The sequence below is a fragment of the Doryrhamphus excisus genome, chromosome 6 (assembly GCF_030265055.1).
Source record: "Doryrhamphus excisus isolate RoL2022-K1 chromosome 6, RoL_Dexc_1.0, whole genome shotgun sequence".
Lineage (NCBI taxonomy): Eukaryota > Metazoa > Chordata > Actinopteri > Syngnathiformes > Syngnathidae > Doryrhamphus > Doryrhamphus excisus.
The window spans coordinates 17,756,198-17,769,130 of record NC_080471.1 but is presented as its reverse complement, the minus strand read 5'-3'; the positions used below and the strand labels follow the sequence as shown (position 1 = coordinate 17,769,130).

Below are 12,933 nucleotides of genomic sequence, written 5' to 3'. Positions count from 1 at the left end.
TTTTGTAACACTCTAAATGTGCAATCGTCATGTTCTTTCCAAAGTACGTCTCATTTTGTTTTTAGTATACCTACACTTCATTTCCCTTTTATACGATCCCATTATAATTTATGTTGATCTATTTTTTGCTGGTAATCAATTGTATTTATTGTTCTGTTCTTTTCTTTTCTTCACGGTTCTCTTCTCTCTTTGTCTACTGTTAGACTGTGTGTTCAGAACTCTTTATTTTTATATCTTCTTCTTTGATACTTATCAGACTGACCAAACTAAGCCTCTCTTGTGTTTCCAGGCTTTCCTTCCTTCCTTCTTTCCTTCCTTCATTCCCTATCTTTTTCTTGCAGCTCTCTTTTTTTTTCTATCTAATGTGCTGTTGTTTGTAACAATCTCTTTCACTCTTTTGGTTTTGTTTTTTTTTTCTCGTGACCTCAGTGTTCATGCTATTAATACTTGTTATCTCTTCTATACAGATAAATGGTTCCTTGCTTGCTTTCCTCTTTCTTACATTACTTGTTGGACCTTCTATCGTATTAGTAATCTTTATGATTTCTGTCAAGTTTGTGTCTGGAACATTCAGCATCTTCTTGCTTGATTTCACTCGTGTCATTTTTCTCTGTGTTTTTTCTATTCTCTATTGCTCATTTACTGCCTTAAACAGTGTTTCAGTGTTCAACCTGTCCGTGTATGGAGTATTTCTAATGTGTCATATTGCACTGGCCAGGACTTTTGGATTGTCTTATTCTATTACATGCTTTATTTCATTCCATATCTTTATTTTATTGTCTTTTTCTACTTTCATTCAGTACGCATTGTTTTGTATGAACATCGACGTATTTCTGACACAATGTTTAGCCCGCATTATTCTCAACAATTCTTATGTGAAGGAACAAAACTTTAACGATTTTGTTCATGTTTTTGTTCATGGTGATGCAAACTCTTAATAGATTAATTAGACACTACACAAAATGTCCACTGTCCTGTTAAATGTCTTGTCTTGTACGTGTTGCTATACATGTTTGTCCATTGTGTTCTTTGTAATGTCTTGTTGCCTTTAAATGTAATATATATGTATATATGTGGGTGTCTTGTCAGTGTCCACCCAGGGAATTCATGGTTGGCTAATGAATTTAAATATAGTGGTTCTGTTTTATGTTGCTGGAGGTGAATTTCTTGTAGAGATATGGATGTTTGCCACACTGGACATATTTACATACATTTCAGATTCCAAGTTCCATCAGACACAACCCCCTGCATCAAATATCCTTAGTTCTAGCACCTGCTGTTTATCTGTGGATTTCTTGGCAGATCTGATTTGGCTCTGCTCGTACAAAGCTTAGAGAAAGCACAGCCACCTTTTTTTTGAAATGGCATCTATCTACAGTAAAAGCAAACTTGGACTCAGTTGGATGTTTCTGATAGGCAGTTTTCATGTGCCAAACAGGTGGAGGTTGGACTCCCCCCATGTGCTCAGACATTCTGTCTTTCTGGAGACGAGGTTGTGTCTTGTTCTTTTGGTCAATGTGTGTTTGTGCTTCCAGGGGCAACAAGCCAGCCAACAGCCCCAAAGGCCAACCCCCTGATGCTGACGGCCACTCCTCCGTTGCTGACCTGGCCAACTCTCTAACTGGAGACATGGTGATGGTAAGCGCAACGCTCACGGCACACAAAGAACATTGTCACGGTCTACTCATCCAAATAAAGCCCTTTGTATGGTATTACAGCAGCAGCTTGCTGATATAGTCGTGTACCTTTATGGCTCTCAGAAGGTTTAAACGCTAGATTTGGATAATGAGCCTTTTTGAGTAAATTAGAGTCAATTGAATAGTAACTGAGGGCGGCACGGCGGTCGAGTGGTTAGCGTGCAGACCTCACAGCTAGGAGCTGAGGGTTCAATTCCACCCTCGGCCATCTCTGTGTGGAGTTTGCATGTTCTCCCCGTGCATGCATGGGTTTTCTCCGGGTACTCCGGTTTCCTCCCACATTCCAAAAAAACATGCTAGGTTAATTGGCGACTCCAAATTGTCCATAGGTATGAATGTGAGTGTGAATGGTTGTTTGTCTATATGTGCCCTGTGATTGGCTGGCGACCAGTCCAGGGTGTACCCCGCCTCTCGCCCGAAGACAGCTGGGATAGGCTCCAGCACCCCCGCGACCTTTGTGAGGATAAGTGGTAGAAAATGAATGAATCTAATAGTGTAGCACTATTAGATATAAAACCACGATCGACTGTCGGTCTGTTCAGTGTCAAGGGAAATCTCAATGTTAGATTATACTTTACCATATAAAGTGGAACCTCAGTTTTTGTTATTAATCCATTCCAACAGGAATCAGGAATCACATTCTCTACCAAAGTTCTGGCACTTGCTACTTTCTTTGTCATTTTGGGTGGTTATTGTGCAGCCGAAAATGCACACAAAACACGCAGTGCGCTTGAATGCATAATCAGTGCAGAGTAATAGACACGATTAAATGATTCGCTGGCCGGAATCTGTCTATAGTGCTCCAACTGTAAAAGAACTATTCTTTACAGAGACTTGAGTCACCAATGTGGGGATGCTTTGTTTGGCACTAGAAGCAATAGAAGAAGGATAAAATATATTTTTAACAATAATTTTATCCCAAAACAGAATCCTACGAAAACCAAAGCCCCACTCTAGTTGCTTACATGGAGTTATGAGTCAAATCTATTACCAAGTATGTTGTCAGGAAAGGTCTGATGTTCCATTTAGATAAGATACGTCAATAAAAGCTGGTTACATTTAAAGGAAGCGGCTGGTATCAGATTGAAAAGTCACTTATTTGTCTGGACTGAATTACAGTAGAGGCATCCTAGCTTTTCTGTAGAAAAAAAGCCATTAGCGAAGGCATGGCCTCAACAAAGACTCCGCTCTGATATTTGCGAGTGAAGGAAAGTAGAAAATTGATGTATAACGGCACTAAAATTGAAGCCACAGGAAGTAAAGAAGTGACCATAAAGAATGCTAAAATTGTTAAACGGCAACCTTGAGCAGGGCCACCCTCTCCCGTTGTCTTTGTGTAGCCAATGAAATTCACTGTTTCTCTTTGCTCTCTCTTCCAATCTACTGCATTCTATCAGATAGTGGCCTTTTAGTACACAGCAGCGATAAAGCAGTCTGTGAAAGAGAATGGTTGTCCAGAAGCTCCCCTATCTTTAATCTGAGCACCTCCTGTCTCTTAAGAACATTAGTAAGGAAATTAAACTACGTCAGTCCGCTTAATGTCACACCAATCCCTGACTTTGAGCTGCTGATTTAGTACAACGTGAGACAACTGCAGCTAAATCCTCCTCCTTGCACACTTTCTGCAGGTCAGGCATCCACATACTTACACCACTGAGCGTTTGCCCTGTGCCTGAACTTTTCTGCTGCTGTAGCATGTCTTCGTTTTTCATTTCATTCCACTCCTTGTCCCTGTAGTTGTCTCCAGGTTCGGAGGATGACGACGGAGAGGGGCCTATCAGTGAGAAGCTGGGCCGGATCCAGTTCAGCATAGGCTACAGCTTCCAGAACACAACCCTTACGGTGAAAGTTCTCAGGGGCCAGGAATTACCAGCCAAGGACTTCTCTGGTACCTCAGATCCATTTGTTAAAATATACCTGCTGCCTGATAAGAAGCACAAACTGGAGACCAAGGTCAAGAGGAAGAACCTCAACCCCCACTGGAATGAAACCTTCTTGTTTGAAGGTTTGTGTCATTTTTGTGTATAGTAGCATAAAGGAGTATAGATCCATTTGATCAAGAGTGGCTTGTCAAGTAGGATGACAAACAAGCTTAATTAAATACATTGGGGGTGCTGGAGCCTATCCCAACTGTCTTCGGGCTGGACTGGTGGCCAGCCAATCACAAGGCACATATAGACAAACAACCATTCACACTCACATTCATACCTATGGACAATTTGGAGTCACCAATTAACCTTAGCATGTTTTTTTGGAATGTGGGAGGAAACCGGAGTACCCGGAGAAAACCCACACATGCACGGGGAGAACATGCAAACTCCATACAGAGATGGCCGAGGGTGGTAATCAAATACATATTTGATCAAAATTGTGGTATCTAAGTTAGCAATAGGATGCAAATAGTGGTTTGTATGGAAAAAGACCTGTCACTATGCTGTTTCCATGGCAACTTGATGCAGGCGGCATGCTACATCATTCATCAGGTAGAAGACACATGGAAATTCACACACTTAGGAAAACCCTCGAAAACTACCTCTATAAGAATTATGACACCATTGTGTTAGTGAGCAGGCCACACAGCTAGGGGACCCAGATTCGATTCCCCGTACGGGCATCTCTGTGTGGAGTTTGCATGTTCTCCCTGTGCATTAGTGGGTTTTCTCCGGGTACTCCGGTTTCCTCCCACATTCCAAAAACATGCTAGGTTAATTGGCGACTCCAAATTGTCCATAGGTATGAATGTGAGTGTGAATGGTTGTTTGTCTATATGTGCCCTGTGATTGGCTGGCGAACAATCCAGGGTGTACAGCTGGGATAAGCTCCAGCATTCTCTGTAACCCTCGTCAGGATAAGCGGTACAGAAAATGGATGGATGGATGACACCATTGTCTATACACAAGTTAAAATTAAATCATTGAAGTAAAAGCTTATTTCACCACAGCGCCATCTGTTGGAGCTGGTGTGGTATTGCCTTATTTGTCCTTGGTGCATCCAAGCCACTGATCAAACTGAGCTGCCATGTTGAAATGCCTTGTTGAAGCAGTATTGTTTTTTTCTTTGACTACTAGAGTGCTATGATCCTCATTATGGGTGCTTGGCATCACTGTAAAATCTATTTAGATTCGCTTTCAAGCAATTTGAGTGAAGTGTTGCTGAACCGCCTTTTAATGGAACTGAATGTGTGGCAATGACAAAGTTGAGTCACGGCGCAAAATGAACATTTTTGCACTTGAAAAATTAAAGTATCTCTTTTGCTACGTTATGAAAAAGTACTGTAAGAAATACACTCGCTTTATCTCATTTTGCCTCCATTTTAGGTTTCCCCTATGAGAAGGTGAGAGAGCGCACACTCTACCTTCAGGTGTTGGACTATGACCGCTTCAGCAGGAATGACCCTATTGGAGAGGTCTCAATCCCCCTTAATAAGGTGGAATTGGGCCAGATAAAGACCTTCTGGAAGGAGCTCAAGCCCTGCAGTGATGGCAGTGTAAGAGGGGGAGGGACAACCACTGGGGTGCATGATGATGAATCAATTGTTTTTCAAAAATCAAAAGTTTTTCACTGAAGTAATTTTGGCTTGACCAAATGGTTTGGCTTGTTGTGTTGTGTACAAGGAATTAGAGCAATGATTTAAGATTACATGATAGTGAGCAATCTGAAATTTGATATTTTCTAGTGAAATCTGATATTAGCTCAGATGATTCATGCCACATTGTGTGTTTGTGTGTGTGTGTGTGTGTGTGTTCCTCAGGGGAGACGAGGGGACTTGCTGGTGTCTCTGTGCTATAATCCCACTGCCAACACCATCACTGTGAACATCATCAAAGCTCGTAATCTCAAAGCCATGGATATCGGGGGTACCTCAGGTAATGTTTTCTCATTGCTTGGTGTTTTCCTCTTCTCTCGCTAAACCTTGCTCAGCAGTCTGCAGTGTCTTTTGCGACTTTGCATCCTATGTGACATTGTGCCACGCGCCAGCTCCATATTTAAACATTCATTGACCCGCTCTGTTCAAAGGACACGTGCCGCCTGACTTCTGAGCAGGGTTATGACATAGATAGCTACATTGCAAGGTGACATTACATCAAGCGTCTTACCTTGCTCCCTTAGTCTTTGTCTCTCTTGTATACTTAAGAGGACTCTCAGCATCCCAGCTAAAATTGGGTCAGGTCAGTCTAATGCTAGTTTTCAAAGTATCAAGCCTCACTGTGGAAAAGGTTTCTTTATCTTTGTTAAACAGAACTACACAGTTCCCTTATAATGAATTACGAATGTTGCTGTCAATTTTCTTCCTGGACACTTTTTTTTGCATGTTAGGTTAATTGGATACTCTAAATTACCTATACATAAAGTGAATGTGAGTGTGAATGGTGGTTTCTATACTGTATGTCTTGTAATTGACTTGTGACCAGTCAGTGTCGTAGGGAAAGGCTCCAGCCAACCCCTGACCCAAAAAAAGTGAAAATAAATTATAAATTGAATGTTTTCTTATTATTAGGTTTTTGTAATTATTTCATTGTTATTTTTGTAGTTGTAAGTTTATTAGAGCATTCTGGACATATAGAAATAACACCACTATAGTGACCTTTACACTCGTACTACCCAATCCCAATACAATGTTTCCACCAATGTCTGGAGGTGGGAGCAGTTTTTTCAGAAACTCCTGCAAAAAATGTACTGACATGAAACTGACATGAAAAATGTACTGAATGTACTGTACCGACAATATTAAAAAGTGGGGTTCGGCAGTAGTTTGGAAGTCCTCTGGAGTGTGATCAATCAGGAGCATGAACTGCTTTTTAAGGTCATGCCACAGTATCTCAATAGGATTCAGGTCAGGACTTTGACTAGGCCCCTCCATAGTCTTCATGTTGTGTTTCTTCAGCCGTTCAGTGGTGGACTTGCAACCCAAGTTGGTTTCAGCTTGAAGTCACCAACAGATGGCTGGACATTCTCCTTCAGGATTTAACATGAGGGGGCAGAATTCATGGTTCCATTTAGCCCAGCAAGTCTTCCATGTCCTGAAGCAGCAAAACAGCCCCAGGCCATCACACTACCACCACCATATTTTACTGTTGGTATGATGTGGTGTTACTTTTATGCCAGATGTAATGGGACACACACCTTCCAAAAAGTTCAACTTTTGTCTCTTTAGACCGCATTGTTCCATTTATTAATTATTAGGTGCTACCACCATCATATTTTATGTTTCTTTTAGTGAAATGTGGTGTTACTTTTATGCCAAATATAATGTGACACACGTCCAAAATGTCTTGTCAGCGTACGTATACATGTGTTATTAGTATGACCGCTCCCAGTTTTTATATCCATAAATTCACTTGTTTATATGTTATGTCCCCCATGCTCAGGGAATAAGTTGACCTTGTGCTCAAACTGTATCTATCCCGCCAACGGCACCCCTCCCATCCCTTTTCATCAGCGATTGAGGGTAACTGCAAAACTGTCCTACGCCCGTCCAAAAATGACCTTGCATTGTCATATTTGTTGCAGTACACTGCTGTACACAAAGTATTCTATTTAGTCCGGTCTGGACTATTCAGCTTGATCATTGCTCATAAGAAACCTTTTTTTATTCTCATTGCAGATCCCTACGTGAAGGTGTGGCTGATGCACAAAGATAGACGTGTAGAAAAGAAAAAGACGGTGACAATGAAGCGCTGTCTCAATCCCGTCTTCAACGAGTCCTTCCCCTTCGATGTACCCGCCCATGTGTTGAGGGAGACTACCATCATCATCACTGTCATGGACAAGGACAGACTCAGCCGCAATGATGTTATCGGCAAGGTAACGTTTGGGTGGAGGCTTTTTTTTTTGTTGTTGCTCTTTGCAAATGTTGCCACCTACAAGTCCCCTTCAGACGTTCATCTCGGGTTAGATGCAAATATGAATACATCCAATGATTAATGACACTGTCTCTCATCCATATTTACACTCCATACATAACATAGATACATATCATCAGGCATCAGTGGTTATTTTAATTGAAAATCTCTTCGTTTTAATTAATATAACACATTTACTCACTGCACTTTTTCCGCCGCGCTCTATGCCTTTTTAATGATAAATAAATAGGCTGACTTTTCTAGAGCACATGTCACCGTAGGAATTTAGTATTAAGCCACATTTGCATGTATCATGTAAATTATTTCAAGTCCTTTGACTGGTTTTTACTATTCATGGTAAAACTGGAGCTGGAGATGTTTAGTTAGTTACTTAGTTATACTTTCGCTGGGTAGAGAAAAAAATATTCAACCAACTTCTTCAGTTTTTTGGCAGTACAATGCCATCGCTATTGATGTAAGAACATCGATTTTGGTTATTGTCAAGAAAAACCATGGAAATGGTTACATGTAAATTTTTAAATTGTTAAACTGTTTTTATTGTCATTATAACATTTGTCCACACAAATATACCATTAGTTCATTCATTTTCTACCGCTTATCCTCACAAGGCTCACGGGCGTGCTGGAGCCTATCCCAGCTGTTTTCGGGCAAGAGGCGGGGTACACCCTGGACTGGTCGCCAGCCAATCACAGGGCACATATAGACAAACAACCATTCACACTCACATTCATACTTATGGACAATTTGGAGTCGCCAATTAACCTAGCATGTTTTTGGAATGTGGGAGGAAACCGGAGTACCCGGAGAAAACCCACTCATGCACATGCAAACTCCACACAGAGATGCCCAAAGGTGGAATCGAACTCGGGTCTCCTAGCTGTGTGGCCTGCACGCTAACCACTGCAGCCCTCCTCTCATAACTTATGATAATTATAATCGTAATTTTGACCACCTGTGTTGTAAAAAGCGACTGACCAAACTATGACACAAAACTGAAATATTAAGTCCTGAATAAGACCTGTAGTTAACCCCTTCATCCGCCATGAACTATACTCACTAAATGGATTTTGTAGCTATTTATACTTTAAACTGCACTTGACATCCTGAAGTCTTTAATGTTAGAAAGGCTTTCGTGCAGAAAGCTGTCGGTGCAAAACTTCTACTCTCGCCATAGGGGAATAGAGCCGTGCTGACAGTCAAGTATGGCTTTAGCGTCAAAATACATCTATTATGCAGCCTGTGATAGAGCTTGGTCTATTTCATGGCATTACAGCTTTCCTCCCTGTTGTGTGCACGGTACCAGGTGTTGAACAGTACTTCCTGTAAAGTCCCTGTCATAACTGAGAAGTTATTCTACTAACTGATGAAACTGAGAAAAACAATCAATATCGGAAAGGTTTTAATTTAACAATGTGCTTATTATTGTGCTTCATCTTGTCAGATTTACCTGTCGTGGAAGAGTGGACCAGCGGAGGTGAAGCACTGGAAAGACATGCTAGCTCGGCCGCGCACCAACGTGGCCCAGTGGCATGCTCTCAAGGCCTGATGTCACCGCCTACCTTCCTTCATGGCCGCCCTTCTTTCCCCCCACCCGTCCTCCCTCTCCCTTCCAATCCCATCCTTATGCACAAGACTGACTTGCTGCCAGGCTGCGAAACACGGGTACAATTAGCCATCTGCTCTCGTAAACCTTTAAACTTTTTTTTTTTTCTTGTTCCCGCCAGCTCATCTTGTTCCTCTTCTCATATACATTTCTATGTCTCGCCACTCCTCTCTTATTTTTAACTGCCCGTACGTCCCTTTGCACTTTGTGGGGGCTTCTTGTTTCTATGCGTGGACCTTCTCGGTCCTGAACTGCACTGCAGCCTGACCCACTGAAGGTGCCAGTCCCGTGGAATCACAGGGAATGTTAATTAAGTGACATATAATCCTAGTGTATAATAATAATTCCAGGTACACAATTCTATACAGTGTGTACTGTATGTACTAGTACATAAACACATTAGTATATTAGGCTGTAGATTGGCAGAACCCCCTCCATACAAATGCGTACTATTCCCTCCCCACCACTGTCTCCAGTGTGCTATATCTTCCATTATTTTGCTGCTTCCTTTTAACTTAAGTTTGGCGGAAGTCGCAGAAAGCAATCAATACTTGGTTTGTGAAGAAACCAGCTCAAGTCAAGATACTGTTGATGATCTCCTCGTTCCCCGTCTATTCGCTCATGTCCTCTTTATCGTTCCCTCTTTCTCACCCTCTGGCATATTATAGTGGACCCATCCGAATTTCCGTTCCCCCAGCAACCTTACCCTTGCCTCCCCCTCCACCTGTTGTCCGTGTGCTGTGGGTGCTGTGCTGTAGCTCCAACAACAATAGAGGTTAAAAGATATACTGTATATGTACTGAACTTTCTGAAGCTGGGAAAGCGGGAACACGACAAACTCACCAGATGGATCGCTCCTGATTTTTTCCAGACAAATGAAAAAGGAATTGACATGGAGAGAGAAAAAAGAAGACTGAAGGGAAAAAAAAACAAACAAAAAACAACAACTCAAAACCCAAGACATTACGATGATGTCATTTTTCACAACAACGGAGGGAAGCGATTTCAAATCTTCTTGCGACAAAGGCAACGCAAAGTTTGTGTGCTGTTTTGTGTGCATGCGGTCCGTCATGCGCGCTCACTTCTATTTGTGTATTGAGCCTATGAATTCTTAGTGCTGCCCTGTGCTCTTGTTTTGCCATGTTGTGCTGAAGATCTCAGAGAACCTCTCCATCTTCTCAACCTCTTTTCTCTGTGGCACATCTGTATTAATGTGTGTCTGCCGGTGCAAGTACTGTATGCTGTGTTTGTCTATATATATGTGTGTGTGTGTGTGTGTGTGTGAGAGAGAGAGAGACAGAGACAGATGTGCATACAGGAGCAACACAACTCTGACGCAGCAGTCTTCTCTTTTCTCTTTCTATCTTCTTACTGCCATCTTTTCCCCATCCTCTACTGCCCTGCCTTCTTAACAAGGGCGCGGGGAAGTTCTATCTGCACTTTTTTCGAACTGTATTAACAATAATAACCTTAAGGATGGTTTTTGATGATGATTATGAAGGGAGAAATGTATGAGAGGGGAGATTGGGGTGTGAGGCTTCCTCTGTTCTGTGACTTGAGGGTGTCGAGATGAAGAGGACACACAGAGGACGCATGAAGGGCTCTCATCCTCCTCTTTTTGTGCCTCTTGTTTTTTTTTTTCTGTGCATGTTCACTGGCATGTGTGTGGTGGATTCCTGTTGGCAGAAAGGAGAGCTTTGCCTGTCACATGGAGGCTTGCCAAGCCGGCATTGTTATGACACAAAGTGTAAAGCATGATCAGAGAACCAACTGAGTGACTGACAGCTTCTGTATGTTCTTCCCGACGCTGCAAGCATCCAATATGGAGTGGATTTTAGCTTTGGTTGTGACCCAGGATAATAGAGAATTTGATGTCTCTCCACATACTGTATCGCTGTGTTTCACACTCTGTGGGTGTGATTTTTGAAGTAGGACTGATCTGTGACTGTGAGATATTGTACAAGCAGATAATCATTTCCCCGGGTGCTGCCGACCATCGCGGTTGTTTTAGCGGCTGCTTTGTTTGTCAGCTGAAATTCCCTCACAGTAAATCAAACAGCATCGCATTGACAGCATCACAGTTTTTTTAGGAGCTACTTGCTCAAAAGCACTACACTTAAATTGCAGTCGTGAAGGTCCCCTGAGGCATAGTCCCGTCAGCTGTTCAGTTTGACTACAGAAACTGTTATTTCATTATTAATGATAGGTTTGAGCGCAGTTTTTTTTGTCACAGTTGTAGTTGGATTATGTTGAGCTTGATTTGGCTTCTTGTAAAATGAATGTTCAATTTCTTTTTCAAGGTATGTTGAGTGGAAATTTTACGTCTGCAGTCTTCAGAAGGGTCAGCTCTGCTAGTGTCTTCTTATCAGCTGTAATTTCTAGACGTGGCCAACCAGGCAAATCTGACAGGTCCACTTGTTGGTGTCTGGAGGAGAGAGAGCAGGTGTGAGAGAGCATGTACAGTCATCCCTTACTATATCGCGTTTTTTCCACAAAGTAAATGATCGCTCCGTCTATTATTAGTCAAAATATATTGAAATATAAGTGATATTTTTGTCGTTAGAGGGCAGTAATAACACACAACATTGAGACATTACCTTACGCTACCTTAATACTGCATGAAGTCAGCCATGGCATGACTGACATGATAGAGTGAAAAAATGTTATCCTCCCATCCCATGTGGAAGTGGTACGTGTTTGCCTTCTTAAGTTTAGCTACGACCCGACTTCAATTCCATCCTCGGCCATCTCTGTGTGGAGTTTTCTCCGGGTACTCCGGTTTCCTCCCACATTCCAAAAACATGCTAGGTTAATTGGCGACTCCAAATTGTCCATAGGTATGAATGTGAGTGTGAATGGTTGTTTGTCTATATGTGCCCTGTGATTGGCTGGCGACCAGTCCAGGGTGTACCCCGCCTCTCGCCGGAAGACAGCTGGGATAGGCTCCAGCCTATGATGAAGTTTAGCTGCGTGAAATTCTTTATTTACAAATACGTATGTTGCGTTCTGTGTAGGGTGCTTTGTTTGGGTGCTTGATTGCTCAGAACGATACAGCACAGAGTCAAAATTTTTATATTTTCACAAAAACTGAGGTTTGACTGTACATTCATGAATATTTCTATTACGAATTGAATTGAAGTAACTCGTAATTATAACAAGTTGCTTTTTGAATGTAATTTGCACTGATACAGCACAAAGGTCAACTGTTTAATCAATAATAGGTGTACAGAATGCCTGGAATAAGGCTGTCCTTTACTCAATACGTTCTGGTTTTTACCTCATTTGGATTCATTCATTCATTCATTTCCGCTTTTTCCTCACGAGGGAGCCTATCCCAGCTGTCTTCGGGCGAGAGGCAGGGTACACCCTGGACTGGTCGCCAGCCAATCACAGGGCACATATAGACAAACAACCATTCACACTCACATTCATACCTATGGACAATTTGGAGTTGCCAATTAACCTAGCATGTTTTTGGAATGTGGGAGGAAACCGGAGTACCCGGAGAAAACCCACGCATGCACGGGGAGAACATGCAAACTCCACACAGAGATGGCCGAGGGTGGAATTGAACCCTGGTCTCCACTCGACCGCCGTGCCGCCATTTGGATTCAGTCATTCTTTTTTTTTTTGTATTGCACATACCTTGGCACGCATGCATCAGGTAGAGAGGCTCACATCATCCTAATGCAAGAGGCAAGTTGGCCTTTGTGAACCCACATCCAGGATAACATAATTACCAGGTGATGATCTATACAAAAAAAAAAAA

General features: G+C 42.1%; 1 protein-coding gene across 1 annotated transcript in view; it reads left to right on the top strand.

The window, feature by feature from the left end:
• syt7a (synaptotagmin VIIa) overlaps window positions 1-11,984 on the top strand; it is a 107,732-nt gene extending 95,748 nt beyond the window's left edge. Inside the window, exons 8-13 of the mRNA XM_058075952.1 lie at window positions 1,536-1,638; window positions 3,435-3,702; window positions 5,015-5,184; window positions 5,449-5,563; window positions 7,303-7,502; window positions 9,003-11,984. Coding sequence (XP_057931935.1) covers window positions 1,536-1,638; window positions 3,435-3,702; window positions 5,015-5,184; window positions 5,449-5,563; window positions 7,303-7,502; window positions 9,003-9,107 — 961 coding nt within the window. The 3' untranslated portion in view covers window positions 9,108-11,984. The remainder of the gene's footprint in view (window positions 1-1,535; window positions 1,639-3,434; window positions 3,703-5,014; window positions 5,185-5,448; window positions 5,564-7,302; window positions 7,503-9,002) is intronic.
• The last annotated feature ends 949 nt before the right edge of the window (window positions 11,985-12,933 follow it).